This window comes from Falco naumanni, chromosome 17, assembly GCF_017639655.2.
Source record: "Falco naumanni isolate bFalNau1 chromosome 17, bFalNau1.pat, whole genome shotgun sequence".
NCBI lineage: Eukaryota > Metazoa > Chordata > Aves > Falconiformes > Falconidae > Falco > Falco naumanni.
This window is the reverse complement of record NC_054070.1, coordinates 2,007,649-2,027,119: the sequence shown is the minus strand read 5'-3', so window position 1 is coordinate 2,027,119 and position 19,471 is coordinate 2,007,649. Positions and strand designations below refer to the sequence as shown.

The 19,471-nt window shown below is 47.3% G+C and overlaps 1 protein-coding gene across 1 annotated transcript in view; it reads left to right on the top strand.

The window, feature by feature from the left end:
• The first annotated feature begins 2,778 nt into the window (after positions 1-2,778).
• Positions 2,779-19,471, top strand: part of IPO9 (importin 9) — a 39,592-nt gene continuing 22,899 nt past the window's right edge. The window contains exons 1-7 of the mRNA XM_040616675.1: positions 2,779-2,950; positions 13,264-13,325; positions 13,983-14,069; positions 15,042-15,243; positions 15,680-15,768; positions 16,049-16,135; positions 17,860-17,979. Of these exons, the coding sequence (XP_040472609.1) occupies positions 2,779-2,950; positions 13,264-13,325; positions 13,983-14,069; positions 15,042-15,243; positions 15,680-15,768; positions 16,049-16,135; positions 17,860-17,979 (819 nt within the window). The remainder of the gene's footprint in view (positions 2,951-13,263; positions 13,326-13,982; positions 14,070-15,041; positions 15,244-15,679; positions 15,769-16,048; positions 16,136-17,859; positions 17,980-19,471) is intronic.

Genomic DNA, 19,471 nt, shown 5'->3' with positions numbered 1-19,471 from the left:
CCCATTTGGCTTTGAGGCAAAATGGATGGCATTTGAAAGATGAGCTCCGAGTCCGCTGGCTTTGCAGGAAGCATCTAGGCAGAAAATATGTGAAAAGACCATGCAGTGTACAAAACACACGGGAATTCAAACCTGAAAAAGCCTGCAGATTCAAATAAATGTAACTTCTACAAATACAGAAGGATAAGTTGGAGCATTCAGGGCAGTTGTATGGTCACTTGAGCAAAAAAGTATTATGGGCCAGACAAGCATTGCTGTGGGATACCTACCCCTCCTCTCCCTAAAGCGCGTCCTTGTTTTCTGCGAGATGTTAGGAAGCGCAAAGAAAACAGCTCTGACTTGTGATCATTTTTGTCGCTTCTTAACAAATACTTGCACAGACGTGTCTGTTCTGACGTGAGCCAGCCAGCACTGGGTGCCAGCGGGAAGTCTGGTGTGATAGTCCTGGGCCTGTCTCACTGATTTCGGGGCGGTAGGAATTTGCTTGTGTTTTCCACTAAGCCAAAATACTAGAACAGTGCGAAGACGAGCAGATGACCCCCGGCTAGCAAGAGTTACACCCTGTACAAACATATGTTTGTTCCTCCAGCAGAAGCAGTGTTTTGGATGGGGAAGAAGAGAGAAAAGTCATCTTTATATTCACCCTGTAGAGAACCCGGGTGCTCGCCGCGAGCAGGCAGCCCCAAGGGATGGGGGGGGTGCGTGCCCTGGCCGTGCTGGCAGCTGCCAAGACCCAGTCTTCGCCTTTGGGTGCAAGCAGCACGGCTGAAGCCTGCTCTTCTCCTGCTCCTCTCCCCGCAAAAATACCAACCTAACTTGGTTGTACCTGCGCCACTGATCGGGAATGACCTCTGCTGTCCCCAGCCGGCTGCCAGGGAGTGTGGCGTGGCTTGGCATGGGCTGTGGGGAGTGCTGGGCATTGCCTGAGCCGTGGCCCTGTTCAGTTCAGGGGGAAAGATCTGCCCCACTTCCCTAACTTTAGCAGAAGAAAATCTAACTTGGTGGTGCGGGTGATGTTTTTATAACTGTCATGGTGGACTGATTTCACTTAACTGCAGCTGTCTGGAGAGCATCTAGTGTAAGCACAGAGGCGCTTCTGGAGAGCCGTTCATGCCCCCCCCACTGCCTGCTTTGGCTGTGAAGTTGCCTTCTGAAGAGCTGTTGCTGCCACCGGGAGCCCAGGCAGGGCTGGGGTGGGCACAGGACGGGCCCCAGCCACCATCAGGGCTCCCCTGAAAGGAGGAGCAGCGGCCACGGGGGTTCCTGCCCGCTCAGCAGCTTGGCTGTCCAGCCTTGCGTGGTGCAGGGGAAGGGCTGGAGCGAGGTGGGGAGGGGGTGGCTGTGGGACAGGGACGGTGCCACTGTGCAGTGGGACCTGAACCCAGCCTGCTGTTCCTGCAGTATTTTGAGTTGCTCTTTCTACTTGCTGAGATCTTGAACTTGGGTTGCAAAAGTCACGTGCATGATTTATAGGAGCATTTGCTTGCATCACTCTTGACAAGAATGTTTAAAAATATATTGGTGGGAAGGAATGTGACTGGACATGTTATCCCAGAGGACTGGACTCTGAAGAGGCTGGCAAAGCTGGCTTGGAGTAAAACACAATACAGAGAGCGATGAGTGGGTAGGGAAAGGAGCAACGCTAGTGCACAAGGGGTGAGGTATGCTTAACTGTTAAATAGCACCATGACATGAAAACCAGATACTCCTAGTGGTAGCCCATCTATTACTAGGTAATCACTTGATACTCAGGTAGTTGCTTGAGTAGGGGACAGGGACCAGGACCAGCTACTACTCAAGCAGCTTTCAAGCAGAAAGTGGCGTGGGCAGGGAGATCGCCCCCCACCCCCCAGTGCCGGGAAGAAGGACAGGCTTCCTCGGGAAATCCTCGCAGCTGGAGGGAGGCTGAAGGCACAAGAGACCTGTCGGGAAGGAGTAAGAAGTGTGTACCGCCGCCGGCGGCACCGCGGGGATGTCCGAGCGCGGCTGCCGTCCCCGCCGCCTCCCGGCTCGGCCCTGGCACCGGCCCATGTTCGCACACAAACCGCTCCGGGGCCGGGCTGCGGGATCCCGGCAGCGCCGCGGCCCCAGCGGGACCCGCTTACGGGTGCCCCTCGCCGCCGCCCGGTCTGCCCGCGCCGGCGCCGCTTGCTCGCGGCAATCTGTGCAGCCGCCCGCACCGCCCGAGGAACGGCCGTACAAAACGGAGCGGGAAGCGGCGCGGCGCCCCCCGGCGTGCCCGTGGCTGGAGCAGCTGCGCCGCCCGGCCCCCGCCTCACACAGCGTCGCTCGAACGGGAACCGGGAACCTGAGGTCTCGCTGACCGCCCGGGGCCGCGGGGTCCTGAGCAGCTGCCCGGGAGCGCGGCCCGGCCCGGCCCCGCACAAAACGCGGCAGCGGGGCGGGCAGGACCCAGCCCCCGGCGCCCCCGTGGGGAACCCTCGTGCCCCTCGAAGGCGAAACCGAGCCGGCTCGGCCCAGGCGGCTGCGCCCCGCGGCGGGAGCCCGAGGCCCTCAGCGCTTTCCCCGGGCTCCGACCCGCCCCCGGCGCCCGCTGCCGCGGGAACACGCCGGCTGCGAGGCCCCGCCCGGCCCCGCCGCCGGGGTCCCGCCGCGCCGCCGGGGGGCGCTGTGAGCGGCGCGCGGAGCCCCGGCGTCCCCTCTGCCCGGCGGGACGCTCTGCGCCGCTTCCGCGCGTGCGTGCGTGCCGTGCGTTTGGCGCGCGCGGCGGCCCGGAGCCCGCGCGCGGTGGCGAAGCTGGGGGGGGGGGGGGGGTCGATGGCGGGCGCGGCGGCGGCGGGCGGCGGCGGGGGGCCGGGGCCCGGGCCGGGGCCGGTGGCGCAGGGGCTGAAGGAGGCGCTGGTGGAGACGCTGACGGGGATCCTGTGCCCGGTGCAGGCGGTGCGCGCCGCCGCCGAGGAGCAGGTGAAGGTGCTGGAGGTGACGGAGGGTGAGTGAGGCCGGGCCGCGCTGAGGGGAGCGGGGCGGGGCCGTCCTCCCCGGTACCGGCGCCTCGTGGCCGCGCCTTGGCCTCGGCCAAACTTGCAGCTGCAGCGCTCGGGCCGGCGGGGAGCAGGCGGTGGCGGCGGGCCCGTGCCCGGCGCCCCCGAGCAGCCCCTGCCCCGCCCGGAGGCCGGTGCCGCTCAGCGGGGCCGCCTGGGGCCTGCGGCGGGGCCTCCGAGGCGGGGCGGGCGGGACGGCGGCTGTCGGTGCCGGCGCTGCCCGGGGGGCGCTCGGAGCGCGCTAATGGCAGGACGGGGAGCGGGCGGCGAAGCAGCGACCCCGCTGCGCTGGGCACCTCTCCCGCCTGGGCCGAGGCCCCGGGGCCGGTCGCACGGCGGGCGGGGCGGTCCCCCCGCTGCACGTTGTCAGCGAGCCCTGTCCCGCCGCGGCGGTGGCTCCCTCCGCCTCTGCGCCTGCGAGCCCTTGTGCGGGCCCCGGTCCCGCAGGCGGGCGGCCGTGCGTGGCGTGGTTTGGGCTGAGCACGGTCTGGGCACAGTTGTACCCTCATCTTGTGTGAAACCCTTACACCGGTGCTCCGTTCTGTTGTGGAGAGCTACGGAGATGCAGGACAGTGGAGCTGGATGGCAACTGGCCTACGGCTTTGAAAAAAATACAGTTTACAAGAGCAAGCACCTGAAATTCAAACAGTCTCTCTAATTATTCCATTACTCATCTGGCCTTTTTATGGTGGCCCTAAGCTGGTTGACGCACTTGATGCTTTTCCTGGGTGGAAGCTACCGTGAAAAAACCTATTGATGGTAACGTTTAATTTTACTTCAGCTTAAATTTTATGACCCATCCCAAAGAACTGGAATGTGCGGAAACCCCTGGAAGATTTGCAGGTGATGTGCTGTGACGGGAGCTGGGCACTGGAGAATACAGCCCTCAGATGTACCTGTGGCCTGGCAGCTTGATGGGCTGGTTGTTCATGTACCCTCTGGGAAGTTTTGCCTTACCTTTGTCTGATTGTGCCATTTGGAAAGTGTTTCGTGAAGTGTTTTAAAGTCTTTCTCTACCTGAACTATAGGTCAGAAATGTTGTTGGAGGTTTATAGTAAAGAGAAGGAAGGTGTAAGGCCGTGACGGGGTCAAGGATAGTGTTGTGATGGACACATGTGATGAGTCTGGGAATGAGACTGGGGTGATGAGGGGAAGGCAGATTGTTTGATGAAATGTTTCATGTTGTGTGGTCCCTTAACACGTGCTTGTAACACTCTCAGGTTAAGTCTTCCTTGATGATTACCAGGAAACATGGGTTGCCAGTGCAGCTATTGGAGGTTTTAATGAGTGATTTCCTGGCATTGCGATGGTACAAGTCTGGAAGTCTGTGAGGTCTGTTGACCCATAGAGCCTTTGCCTTGCAAAGCTACCGCGGTCAGCATGCTCTTCACTGGCAACTTTTTTTTCCCCCGAAACACGAGTTTGTGTGAGATTTCCAGAAGAGAGTATTTTTGAGGGCTCTAGGTGATGGATGTCCGTAAGGTCCCTTTGAGAGCCCAGGAATGCAGCAGAAATATATTTGGTGGATAACGTTAAGGGCAAGAGGAGTGGAGTCATCTGTGTTTCTGTTTTTTCACGGTTTTACAAATATCCTAAAGTCACCCAATACTTGTCTGCAGTTGCAGTCCCAGAACTGCACAGGTCTCTTGCAGGACCTGTACCCATGGCCTGGAGGAGGCTACAGAGCACCCTCTCCTGCAGTTTGCAGGTGGCACCAAACTGGAGAGGAAGCGGTTGATGTCCTTGAGGGCAAGGCTGCCACCCAGAGACCCGCTGCCGGAATGGACTGAGAGGAACCTCCTGAAATTCAGCAACAACAGATCGCAAGTTCTGCACCTGAAATAGGAGAACCCACCACAAGGATGTGGTTCAGGCACTGCCTGGCTGGGGAATAGCTTTGTGGCAAAGAGCCTGGAAATCATGGTGGCCGCTGAGCTGGACAGGGCCAGCAGCGTGGCCTGGAGGCCACCTGCATCTGGGCTGCATGAACAGGATCTGAGGCTGTGATCAGCCCTCTCTAGTCAGCACTTGTTAGACCACACTGATGATACTTGTCTGGTCTTGCTCCCAGCCCCCCAGGACAGGAAGGACGGTGACGAGCAGGAGTTCAGCAAAGGGCTGTCAAACCCGCTGGGGAACTGCAGCACTTGACAACATGAGGAGAGCTGGGGCAGAGGGGTTTTCCTGTATGGAGATGAGAGGGGGTTTTGGGTGGATCTGACAGCAGCTTCTGGTAGCTATGAGGAGGTTGTCAAGGTGCTGAGGGAATGGAAGGAAGAGGGTAAAGGAAAACAGGAGCAAACTGAAGCGAGAGTTCAGACTGGGTATAAGGAGAATTTTTTTCACTGTGAGGAGAGCCAAGCTTTGGAGCAGGTTGTCTGTAGAAGCTGTGCCATTTCCATCCTTGAGTATGATCTGCCTAGAAAATGCTCTGAGCAACCTGATTTGGTGCTGCTTTGATCATAGGGGTTGGACTAGAGATGTCCTGAGGTCTCTTTCAGCTGAATTATTCTGTGCTTCTGTGACTCCTCTTCTCTTGTCCTAGTCAAGCAGCATGCAAGGGAGTCTCCTTTCTTTGCTTTCTTAGGTATGGAAAGACTTGCAAAAACCAAGAGGAGGAACTAAAGGAATAGTGTTTGCCAACACTGTATTACTGAGGTAAAGAAATGTAGATCATATGTGTCAGAAGTACTTTAAAGAAACAAAAGATGTAGCAATGTGAAGAAGCTGAAAGTAAAAGTGAGGGCAGTGAAAAAGAGCACAAGTGTTGGCACTTTTAGTGCAAAATAAATGAAGGTAGGGAAAAAAAAAAGGAAGAACTTGTTAAAGACATAAAACTTGCGATGCTTTCGAATGTTGCAGAGGCAGAAAGCATTTCAGAGGTGTTCATAGCCACCAGGTGATGTGATGTGCAAGACACATTAAAGGAGCATAGGGCTGCAGGAAAGCTGAATTCCTTGTGCTGGTGTTGACTTAACTTGCCCCATTGAAGGGCCTCTACAGGAGTCACATGGGAGAATCCATGTCACGTTAAAGCATGAGTAGAAGCACTTTCACTTGCTGGTTTACTTTAGACAGCAAGCGCTACAGGATGGATCTCCCAAGAGTTTTAAAGGGACTCAAACATGACATTACTGTGCTCCAAATTATGCTGTAAAAATTGCCACTTAAGGTCATTTAGGGACCAGATAAATTTAAGTTGGTAAACACAGGACAGCTTTTAGTAAGGGCTCTAAGGTGAGGAGTGGAGAGGTGAATGTTGGGGTGGTTACAGGTGAGTTGGCATGGCTTTTGTACTGCCTGTAATAGTTAAAGTTATGGCAAGAGTTGGAATGCGTAGAGCAGAGTACATGAGATTGTTGTGGCAGAGTTGATCTGTGTTTAATAGAGGAACTGTTGAAGAAGTCCTGGAACTACCAAAAAGCTTTTAAAAAATTTGCTTACTGAAACTTGTTGAAGAAACTAAACTGCTGTTGACACCTCTTGAAGTAATAACTGATTAAAAGCTTGAAGAAAAGAGGTAGCAGTGACTGGTCATGTTTCACACTGCAGGGGGGTAATCTAGGGTCCCACATGAAGCTGGACTGCACAGCACATCTGTAAATGACGTGGAAAAGAGTCAGTAATTGTGTGGCGAAGTTGCTGATAGTGCTGTTCGGTCTGGCCAGAGTGAGAATCGATGGCAAAAATTACAGAATGATTTCACAAGAGTAAGTCGAGTGTGCAAACGGTATGTGTGGGTCAGTGTTGGTCAGCGAAGTAATGCTGGGAGAGGAGGACACAGCCCAGATGATTCCTTAAAAAGTAACGGGCTGTCCTCACTATTGTCACTGGGAGAAGAAATCCCATTGAAAATACCCATTCACGGCTCTGCCCGTGCTCAGAAAGCCAAATGGACCATTAAGGAGGGAACAGAGAACAAAGCCCGACATAAATTCCTCATGCTTCTGCAGTCTGAGTGCTGCATGCATTACTGGCTTGCTGCTCTCAGGAGGGGTAAAGCAGTGCGGTAAAAAAGCAGCACGGAGACATTCACAGGCGTGTGGAAAAGCTGCTGTTCTCAGAAGGAGCGAATGCATTGACTTTTCTGCCTGTGAAAGACTTAGCAGAATTGGAGGCTCTAAAATCATAAGCAACAGAGAAGGTGAGTGGGAAGTGATCATTTGTGACTTCTCATAAAGCTGAGGTGAGGTGAAAATGAGTCCGAAACAAGCAGAAGGAATTAGGTTGTTTCCCCCCCCCCCGTGTGCAAAATGTGGAACTCGTTGCTGTTGGATGTTAGAGGTAGAAATGGTTTAAAAGTGTTTTGACGTTCCTGGAGGGGAAAAACCTCCTCACCAACCATTGAACACGGTGGCTGGATACAAACTTGCTTTCAGGCGGTTCCTAATGCCAAGATTTCTCAGGAGGTGTGTTGGGGGAAGTGTTGCTCTGCCCTCACCTTTTTGGTAGGCTGTTTGCAGGTAGGGTTTTGTAATGCAGTTAAGCCCATACGGCAGTTAGCTCTCCCTGGGTGCTGCGGGCTGCCCCGTGCTAGCCCCCGCTCTCTTCCATGCAGGTTTTAGCCAGGTTGAGATGGTTCAGTTTTTTGTGAGGATGTAGTTTGCTCCCTGGAGCAGGTTGATAGTGGATCTGGCTGGTGCTTGTACAAGGGGATGGGCAGAAATGCAGTCAGAGGTGAGCCTCTGGAGCAGGCTGAACTGTCCAGGAGGGTCTCCTGTCTCACTCGATACAGCTGTTCTGGAGGAATATGGGATGTCAGCTTTGGGGTAGGGGATGTGTGGTGGCAGTTTCTTCCTGCCATGTCACCCTAAAACAACTTCCAAACATGTCCCCAGAAACTCAGCTTCTTTCCTGCTTCTGCATCTTCTGTCTGCTGAGAAAGTGTAGGAATAGGCACCACCTGACAGCTTGGGGATGGGAGATGTGTTATTGTCAGCTTCCAGAAAGGTGGAAGTTCACCTGGTGACCTTTGTTGTCTCTAGGTTTTAATGGAACATAAATAAAAGCGTTGCCTGGACTGTTCAGGACAGAAGGTGGGGGAAATGAGGGCTCCAGGCTGCGGAGCGGTGCTGCTGTCTGTGTGTCTAACTTGGCTTGACTCCACCGTTAACTTGTTCCCAGTGACATGGGAATGGTGTTTCCATTCCCCCTTTATTTAGTCTGTCCAGGTAACATCATACACCATCTCTGACGGTATATGTGTGCGCACTACGGCTGATGCCATTACGACAGCTTGAGGATAATTCTGTAATGTGCAAAAATAATCTCTTGCTCTAGGTCTTCCTATATTGGAGAACAGGTATGGAGGCCAAGCCATCTGCAGGAATGTCAGAGCAAGGACAGTGTCGCTCTGCAGGAGGTGCACGTCCCCCAGAAGGGATCACACTTTGACCCTATGAAGAGGAGCAGTGTCTGTAACAGAGTCCTAAATTATGCTGATAAGGAGATTTAATGCCAACTTCTTATACAGCTGAAAAATACTGCTACCAGCTTTCCTGGTTAGATAACGAGTTTGATGGTGATGGTGTTAAGTCTCTGAGCTATCAGATCCTGTGCTCTGGAAGTGTGGTGGTCACTCCAGGCTGCAGAATTGCCTTTTTTTTGCCTGTCTACATTACCTGTTTGTTTGCCATTTTTGCAGGTAGAAAAGGCATTTATAAGGCTGTCTTCAGTGTGGCTTGTGTTGTGATAGCCTGTGTATGGAAAGGCATCTTCAGCTCAGTCCTTTGCGAGGTTTGTTGCCAGAAGCCAAGATATGCAGGTGGCTCTGAAGACGGTGCTGACCTTAGCAAATTGATTCATGTCAACCTGGGCACTCTGACCCTCTTTAAAGTTTCTTGTCCATCTTGTTTGAGACTAGTCCCAATGCTTTGATTGGAATGTCATCTCAGTTTTGAGTATTGGCTTTACAGGTCTTGTAATTGTTCTTTAAGTATCTTTCAGAGTAGGTGGCTCCACACATTTAGATCAATGGTTTAAAACTCCACTGAATGATATTTGCATGATACAGCTTGCTGTCCATTTGTGTGAGGAGAGCAGCTATAGGTACAATGATAGCATGAAACTCGTAGCATCACTTGTGCTTCACCAGTTCAGCATGCTTTTGCTGATGGTCGGCTCCTTCCCAACGCAAGTGTGTTAATGCATATGGCTTTGAGAGTAATTTCTGTATTGCATTGGGTACCTCCTTGAATACATGATTTTGTGCCATAAAACCAGAGTATTGTGTGGAAGAAGGGATTCTGGAGACTTGACTGTAACACGTGGTTGTATGGTGGTCTCTTGGCTGTAACTTGAATCGTGGTAGAGTGGATGATGGGCAGAACTGGGTGGAAATCTGTGTATGGATAAACTGAGCTGGATTTGTAACAGAATTAACATTTTAATATTAAACTGAATTTTTAACAGGGAAATTGAAACAATCTGACTTTCAGGAAGAAGGGTTATTCACAGCAGTAAATGCCATTATTTGCACTGTGAAATGCTGCAGACATGCTGAGTGTAGTGCGAAGTTGTGAAAAAGACATTTCAAGTGAGATGCCTAAAGCCATCGCAGATGCTGGAGAGAAGTGGCCTTAATCTTTCTGTCCTTTGCTGAGAAAATACAAAAATACAGTTGTAGTTTTCAGGGGTGTCCTGAAGAAGAGAGAGCTTTTGGAGTAGTCGTTGAGCATCATGATGGATGCTGAAGAAGTTCCTCAAAGAAGCATGTTTGTAGCATGTAAAAACTATGGCTGGGCTTTAGGTACTTGCTTGGCATTTCTCCCTAGTCTGTCTGCAGATGCTCTCCATGTTCTGCACTGGTCTGACCCCATGACTGACCCTACTTTGAGCAGGAGGTTGGACAGGATGACCTCCCGAGGTCCCTTTCAGCCCAAATTACTTTATGATTATGTTATTTGATGTGAATAAGCTGTAAATAATATGGTCAAGTTTGTATTCATAAACCAATATTCATTTTAATGCATAAATAAGCTTGTAATTGTATAGCGACAAAGGGGTTAAAATGTCTGAAAGATCATAGAGACTGTTCTGGCGAGAAAGTTGCAAATCTCTGCAAGGGGAGCTGTCCTCTTTATCTGCAAAGCAAGCTGCCCTACCAAGGAGATAACGGGACAGCTGGATGTCCCTGAGTAAAACTACAAGGGGTATTGTAAAAACCCTGGGAAAGATTTCTACAAGTCTGCCAACTCATCACTTTTGAGACCTAAGGTGAAAAGTACACCATGAGGAAGACCTACGGCCTTCCTCCCATAGACCACTGCCCACATTCTAAAGACCCCGGCCCACAATTTTTGGAAGAATCTGCGCAAGCGTGAAAGACTGATAAGCTAATTAGCATACGAAGCGAGGGTAGGCGGGTTCAGGTAATGAATATGTATAGGCGTTAATGGAATATTCATTGTTTCATTATATAAATATAAGATAATCTGCCCCTCTGGGTGTGTACGATTGGTGGAAGGATCCCCCGTACGCCCGGCGCCGACAATAAAGAATACTTAATCACTAAGAAATTCTGAAGACGTTCTTTGAAACATATTGAAAACCAGTCCTGTGGAAAACGTTGCCTGCGTAGCTGAAGACTGATGCACAAGGAGTGGGCAGATGTTGGGTGAAGGGAGTGGTCTGTTTCTGACGCTGCGGCGGTTGTGAGGTCTGGTCTCTGCAAACTGTATGATGTTTTAGTTTGGAGTGTTGGTGGCCATGGTGCAGTGGATTCACCTGAGTTGGCTGCAGCAACTACCAGGGCTTCTGCTGCTGCCTGTCTCTGTTGGCAGCAGAGGCAACTACAAGGGACCTGTAGCAGCTCCCGAACGAGCTCTGTGTGGACGTGCTGAGCTGGACTCACTCGGTCAGTGCTGACCCACTTCAGCAAGGCAGGGTGTGAACTGCACTGATTCAGTAGAAAGTCCTGCTCATTTGTTTCTCCTTGCTTGCTTAATACTGTTTGGTTTGGTTCGGTCTCACTTAATTTCTCCAAAAAGCTGGAGATGAAGAGGTTGCATGGACTGGTTGTGTGGTAGATGGAGCTTGTTTGTGAAGGAGGAGAGTTGGATTTCGCTAATATTGAGGTTAATGGAGGAGAAGCAGAGCTGGGACGAAAAGTGTTTGCTAAGTGTTCCCTATGCCAGCCCCTTCATTAAAAGTTTCTAATCTTTTGGTTTTACAGACTTCTATCTTGGGAAGAAGACTTGGTGCTTCTGATATCTCAAATCTACAAAATATAAGTGGAAGAAACACCAAGGGATGCGTTTTAACTGCAGTTATCCATGATAAAGACACAAAGTTCCTAGCCAACTGGGAAAAAACCAGTAATAAACCAATTCTTTGAGAATAGAGGAGCCAATGTAATTTCAGTCCCCAGAAAGATTCTTGGACCAGGTCATTAAACAGCTCGCCAGTGTCTGCAACATAACAGGATAAATAGGTGCTATGCAGCAAATGCTGTTTTATATGATCTTTTCTTGATAAATCCATGTAATTTTTCTTTGATGGGAGAGCTGGCTTATTGCTTAAACAAGCAAGTGCTGTGCGTGAGTGATGTGAGTTCAGTGGGGTTCCTGATTTTGCCACAACGGTTATTTATCAGTTAAGAGATGCAGTTTTGTAATATTTTTAAGATACACAGTTGGCTGAAAGCCTGTGTGTAGAGTAGTTATCAGTGGCTTATTGTCAAACCCAAGGGGCTTTTAAGACAGCTCTTGGTTGCTGCAGTAGTGAGTATGCCTGTAGTTACCAACAGTGGCACCGCAGTCTGCTTGGGAGGCAGAATTAAAAAGATGTTGGAAAACTGGAGAGATGGCCTAAAATCAGAAACAAAATATTGTAAATCAAGTGCAGAGTACCATATGTAAAGGGAAAAAAATCAAATGCAGATATGCAAAGAGATTTAAAGATGGCAAAATAGTCATGTTAGTGAGTTACAACTATGTGAAACCATTGCATTTATTCTGGCTTCTTAGTTCATACACACCCTTTAAAAATGTGGCTGTAATGCAATGCCATACTCAAGTCTGGAATATTGCAGACAGATAGAAGAATAATTACTGCTACTAGTTAAGAGGAGTATTATGTTAAGAACTCCAAATGAGGCTCCCTGCTTTTGCACCTAGGATAAGAGGGTTTTTTTCTCCTTTTCTAAGGAGATCTATGATGAAAGGTTGAGTGTAAGCATGGAAAAGTGAGAGGCAATTCTCTCCCAACACAGAAAAGCCTTTACAAGTGAGGTGGATGTTAGGAGAAACTCAGATAACTGCATTTGTGAAGCACTCAAAAATGCTGCTAAGGAGAGTTGCAGAACTCCTTTGAGAAGAATTTTCTGTACGTTTTTGTTGGGGATGCTGTCAGCACGTTTAACCTATCCACAGGAGTCAGGTTGTGCTAAAGGGACCTCAGGGCATACCTTCTGCTCCACGGTTTCTAGAACTAAAATCTTAAACATTTCTTAAGAAGACTAGTGACATTAAATGAAATGTTTAGTCCAGTTGTCAGCTACCCGGAACTTAAAGTTGCAATTTTAAGCTCACGTATCATGGCATATGGATTTACCATACTAGAACAGCTGCTCTTCCTGCTTTTTATTTCCTGTGCTCAGTCATGAACAGAATTGTTACAAGCATTTTAATTTTGCCTTTGTTACAGAACTTGTTTGGCAATTGAAAGAAGCTCTTGCTTTTTCTGGACAAATTTCTGGCTGGAGAATGTCCCACAGCCTGAACGATTGTACAGGCAGTTCCTGGTGTCAGTGTGCTTGGGCAGGGTTTGCTCGGGAAGGCGCTTGGTTCGTTCTCAGCTGTCTGAGGGTGTGATTTGGGACAGCTGAAGTGATCTTTCCAAAGCACTCTCTGGATGAACCCGGCTTGTCCCAAAAGGGACTGCTCGCTGATGGTCTTACTCCATCCCAGATCTTATCCATGCATCCTTCATGTAGGAGCTTGACTAATGATGTTACATTGTAGATATGATTTTATTTTAATTTGTTTTAAGTTGCAAATAATTTGCTTGTTACCAGCCTGCACTGCAAAACTTTTTGCCTGCAAGAGAAAGGAATAAGCTGAAAAAATAAATGAAGTTTTTGCAGAGAGCATAGGGGAGAGTTAATGCTCATGATTCATTTGAGTAGCTACACTATGGAATTGTCTTCTTCCCACATATGAGTCATTCAATTGGTATGATGTCTTTCTCCAAAAATCTTGATGAATTTTGCTGTGTGGGAATAGAAGTTATGATACTAACAACTTTTTTTCTTTTCTTGCAGAATTTGGTGTTCATTTAGCAGAACTGACCGTAGATCCCCAGGGAGCTTTGGCCATCCGTCAGGTGAGTTTACCTGGAACTGCAGAAAAAATTTGGGTGGTATTTTCCTTGGTATTTAAAATATTCTCTCATGTTTCCAGGTGAAAAATTGGAGGTAGTTTTCTATTACTGCTTCTCTAGAAGAGCTTTACATCTCTCTAGAGTTGTTACTTTCTTTATCAACATTATTCAAGTGTTAACCTTCATTATAAATAGAGCTTTTTTTGGACTTAATAAGCCTGGTGCTGAGACAGTACTGTACTGGGAACGGGCACGACTTATTACATGGATGGTAGGCATCAGCAAGCTGAAGTGTGGCTTCTTTGCAGCAGCTTTTGCTGTAGGTGTTTTCCTCCTTGAAAAGCAAGTTTAGGTTCAGTATTTCTTTAGTTAACTTGTGGCCTGTATCTTGGGCCTTTGTAGAGGTGAGTAAATGAAGCTGACCCGCCTTGGGTCAGTGTTGTACAGGCCATCATTGCTCAGTGAACAGTCATCAGTTCATCTTTCTACTGTGGTAGCTTTTTTCTGTCCGTTTCACAAAGATTTTTTGTGTTTTTGGCAAGCCCTGTTGCCTCCCTAAAAGCAGCGTGGTGGGACAAGGGGCTGAGCAAACGGGTCAGGGGTGATGCTTGCCATGGTTGCAAGATTTGTTGGTGATTCTTGACCTCTCTTCTAACGCAGCTAGCATCTGTCATTTTGAAGCAGTATGTGGAAACTCACTGGTGTTCTCAGTCAGAAAAGTTTAGACCTCCCGAGACCACAGAAAGGGTAAGATTTGGTTTCATGTTGTCTACTTTGAGACACTTTATCCATCAAGAATATTGATTTTGTAGGTGGTTTAAAAAGTGCCAGTGCACTTGTGTATTTGAGGATTAATGGCTTCAGTTAAGGTTTTCTGACATTTTCCACTTTGAAAATCTGTTTTCAGTTGCTTAAAACAACACTAGACTTGGGAAGCTTGGGCTAATTTCTGTAGGAAGAAATCAGCTGTAATGTTTCTGCTGCTCTAAAAGCAAGACTGGAAGGAAACTGCTTTGTAAGTTTTACAAATACTGGTTCTGGCAGTCCTTTTTCAGAGATTTGCCAAAACTTGTGGGTTTTGGTTTGGGACTTAGAGACTATTTTCCCATGACAAATTTCAGTTTAAAGGTCTGCTGGGTTTCATTAAAAACCTGTTCAGTAGGAGTATCTAACAGCTAAAATGGCCAGAGATTCTAGCCCTTTACTGCTTTGACTGGACTCTCTCTTGCATCTAAGGTATGATTCATCCCATTCAGAGATAATTGCTTGAAATAAATCTTGTGAATTATGCCCCAGAAGTGCTGCCTTTTTTTCCTGTCCCTTCAGGGTTGGGTGACTAGTTCTTGTTTACTAAAATCTTCCAAAGTAAGCAAACATAGTCCCTGACACTGGAGCTGGGATTTATCTCTGCTAACTCTGGATGTCTTCCATGTAGCTATCTACATCCTGTCTAGTTGCAGCTGTGGGCTATTTACTGTATGCTTGACCAAGTGCTCTGTGTGAGAAGAATGCTATGTTAAAACACACCATGCAGTTTTCTGTAAAAAAAATTATGGGGTGTAGTGTGCAAGTTTTGTTGTCTCAAGTGGTTTTGTAAAACCAAAGTTGAATCAATATCAATACCTATGACAATCAAAAGTCATAGGTATACATTATTTTTTTTATTAAATTGTTTTATGACTGGGGATCTGTTTTGCTAAATAATGTTATTCTCTACAGGCAAAAGTTGCTATTAGGGAGCTCCTGCCCAATGGGCTGAGAGAATCCATCAGCAAAGTGCGCTCGAGTGTCGCTTATGCAGTTTCAGCAATAGCCCATTGGGACTGGCCTGAAGCCTGGCCTGAGCTTTTCAATCTCTTGATGGAGATGCTGGTTAGTGGAGATGTGAATGCAGTGCACGGAGCCATGAGAGTGCTTACAGGTATGTGTATGCGAGAGCTTTGGCCAGGCTCATGTGGGAAGTGGTTTGAGCTTTTCCTTATGCTAGTATTCTGTCATTTTTCACTCCAAATCAAAGAATTTTCAGCTTCTCTTCTCCGGGCCGTGATGCTTGTTGATCACTGTTGAATTGCATGCTCAGTATATGTCATGAAAGCTGAGGAAGAATGTGTGTGCTACAAGTTATAGCTCAGGAGGAACTTTGATTGTAACACCGTGCTTTCCAGATACTTGCAATTTTTAGTGTGATATTTTTCTGCTTGCCTTCAAGGATTGCCATGGGTAGGCCAGATGACACTGGTGTAAAGTACAAATCAACAGGTTTCCAGTGTGCTTAGTGTTTCCCAAAGATTCTGTTGTTGCTGTTGCCTATGAATTTGTTTTCTTATAAGAACTTCCCTTCTTTTTCCATTTTGTAGAATTTACACGGGAAGTGACAGACACACAGATGCCACTCGTTGCTCCTGTTATTCTTCCAGAGATGTACAAAATTTTCACAATGGCAGAGGTACAATCTTCACTACTAAGATGGTACTGGATGGTATTGGTGGGGTTGTTTCTTGGAGCAGAGAAGCTCCAGATTTAATGCTTAAGCTGTACTGTAATATGAGTTAGACTTAAGGAATTTTCTTGATGGTGTGATAGTTGATGGCAGCTAATGTTTCAACAAAAATGTTGAAGCCAATGATAAAATGAGAGAATCAAGTTAAAGGAAAAAATAAATGCAATTAAAAGAAAACTAAAGGAAATATCTGTGTTCCTGATCTATTATTTAAAATTTTTTCTAGGTGTATGGTATCCGCACAAGGTCACGTGCAGTGGAGATATTTACCACATGTGCCCACATGATCTGTAACATGGAGGAACTGGAAAAGGCAAGAGTTTAACCTACCATACAAAATATATTGAATTCAAACTGCACGAGGTTCTAAACATTGATATGAAAACAAAACATTGGGGAATTACATACTCTTGTCAGCTGTAATTCTGGGGAAGAGGGATTAATTTAATACATGTAAAGTGACCAGCTCCCCCCTCTACGTGCATGCCTTGATACTGGGACTTATTTTCCATAATTAAGTTTAACTTGTGATGTATCAGCACATGTGCTCATAACAGCTCAGAGAAAGGGCAGTCAGCGTGGGGAGTATCATCCCTTTGTCTGGAGATCCCTGTTGTAGCTTCCAGTCTCCAGGTGAACCTGGATAAATTGCCTGTGTGTCCTGATAAACTGCCAGGCCTTGGCCATCTGGGTTATGATGTGCAGTTTTCTGGCCCTTGGGCAAGGCGTTGGGTTACAAGCTCCTGGAACTTCATCAGTTGCTTTAGCATGCATCTTAACCTTTTGTTCTGAAACGAGTGGTGGAAACCAAACCAAATTTTTGAAAGAGTAGCTGTTAAGAAAAAAATGCTATGCAGTTAAGCAGCTTAATACAGGAGTCTCCTGTCTGGCTCTGGGCACATCTGCATTTTATATGGCCTTTGACAAGTGGGTTTCCCACCACTCCCCAGGCAATAAATTGTTTTTTTTTAAACTTTTGGGAGGTGAGGACAGGAAAGGGTGACTCTCAGTCTAGTGGCTGGTTGTTGCTGAGTGGCTATAGCTTTTGCTTCCTCCCTGTTTGCACAGGCAGCGATTCAGCGCAGGCTTTTGGGAAGTTCTGATAATTACAGCATATCTGTACTGCACTGACAAGGATACTTATGCAATATACCATGCAGCTATACCTGTATCCAAAGTATAGTAGTAGCTCCCCACTGTCTTATTCTGGAGAAGGGCTGAAAGTATCCTTTATATTGCATATGAAACATTTTCTTATTGAAATTTGACTTTTTTTAAAAAAAAGCAGCAATCTTTTTATAAATTGCTAAGGTGATATTTTGTAGTTGGCTTAAACATACAATTTTGCTGTCTTAGCTATGGAGTTACGAGGGATATTTTCAATCAAATTATTTTTGTCCAATATTACTTGCTGTGCCAAACGCCGCTTATGGAGTGCTTTGACATCTGGAAAAATACTCGCTGCATTTTCTGAGGTAGAATCATCATGGTAATCTTCAGGCCAGCTGTTGATACTCAGCTCACAAAGAGCTTGCTTGGTTTGGGGTAGTGTGGCTCAGGAGGAGATAAACGCCATCCGCAGGGTTCAATGTAATTGCTCATGTGCGATGTAGTCACCCCAGATTTCTTTAATAGCTTGAGGCGGGGGGCGGTGATGGGGTGCAGGGCATGATTCATCTAATCAAATGAAAGTGCCTCTTTAGGAGGATGTGCTCCTGAGACTCTCTGAACTGGATTGTCTGGATCTCTTTTTAGAGTCTGAAGTGATTAGCTTAGATGTAGGTGTGTGTTTTGTAGCAGTCTGTGCTGTGCAGTTTTGAAAGGTGAGATTCAACTGAGCTTAGTTTCCAACATGAGGAGAGGGCCGAAGTGATGAACAAGTATTTCATGTGACTTTGCAACGTTCTGCAGTTGCCTTAAGTCCCTCTTGGGTTTTGTAGCAGAAAAGTGCAATTTCCACTGCTTCTCATGCTTTACTTGTTCGATGTGGGGGTTCTGTATCTAGTTTTCACCTGTGTTTGCATTTATTACAACTAGGGTGCGGCCAAAGTCCTGATTTTTCCAGTGGTGCAGCAGTTCACAGAGGCCTTTGTTCAGGCCCTGCAAATGCCTGATGGACCTACATCAGACAGCGGGTTTAAGATGGAAGTATTAAAGGTAAGTGACTCCAGACTGATCAGATGAAGAACTGAATACCAATAAGACTGTCAGATGTGCTGGAAAGCAGAGAAGCATGAGTGCATGTCACCTCTGCTAGTATTGCTCATGGTATCAATAATGAAGTGTTTTGTCTCACAGTACCACGCGACATTGAAATAAATAGGTCTGCCTGTACTGAAGGTGTCTGTGATGAGATCCATAGGCATCTGTCCATAAAAAGATCCATAGGGATCGATCTATTGGACAGCCTGTCTTTGTCATTTGCTGATCTAAGACATCTTGTTGGAACACCATACTCTGTAGTTAAATATCTCTTTTCTAAAGATGCTGCAGAATTCTGCTGCAATGAAGTTTTAAAAATATACTATGTGCACGTGCTTTTCTAGAACTTGCCTCCTCTTTAATGATTATCTCTGCAAAAGAGAGAAAGTCTTTGCATTCTTCTGGTTTGCTGGAGAAAGATCGGATTGCGGAGTGCTGTGTCCATGTAGCTCGGTGCGTGGGGAGAAGGGTGCCAGTGTAGGTGTGGAGAGCCCTTCAACAGCTGGGAAAGCACTGGAGTTCGAGGGTGCGCTGCCTGCAACATAGGAGAGAAAAGAGCTCAAAAACATAAGCTGCAGAATCAAATCCAGATCTTCCATTTGCGTAGCCCAGCCAAGACTTGGCTCACAGTGTACAGCTTCCTGAAGATGCATGGCAGAGACGCATTCAGCCACATTCCCTGAAGAAAATAATGAAGAAGAGTTATTGAAAACAAGCATCAAAAGTTTTTTGTAAACCAGCTTTGCGCTGAAGCATGAAAATGAGTGCTGGGAGGGTGCTATCATATTATACAAACTAGAAACTGCCGAGTTCTGTGTTGTAGAACTTGTTTTCTTAGTCCTGTTCAAGGCAGCAGTACCCTGGTTATGGCATCCTGTCACTTCTCTGTAAGAGGTTACAGGTATTGTACACCTGTATTGAAACACCAGGAGGTTATTTTTTGCTGTGCAGCATCAAATGGAAGGGAGTTTGGGGCAGAACGTTGGCAAGTTTTCTTGAGAGAGAATCTCTTGTGGGGTTATTTTTTTTCCTTTTTATTGGCTGTGCTGCAATTCCTGGGGCAGTAACATATAGGAACACTGACATGAAGGGAAGACTCTGCAGGGTGTAATTTTGATTTGAACAGGCTGCCCCTCAGGTATGTTTGGATCTTTGATTCCAGATACATACATTCAGATCTTTAATGAGTAGAAATAGTTTTCAGCCTACACAGAAAGCAGTTGTAATATAGTTTCACTCTAACCATAGACCAGTTCTGTTCTTGTTACATTCATACATTCTGCAGCCTTTTTTATTTATGTAACAGTGCTTACTGGAATTGGAGCTATTTGTACTTGTATGTCTGCATTGATACGCAGCAGTAGTCTCTTAAAAAGATGTGATGGACTGCGAAGGTATTTGAGATGTCATCATGTTCTTGCTCTGTTCCTTAATTGTGTGTGGGCAT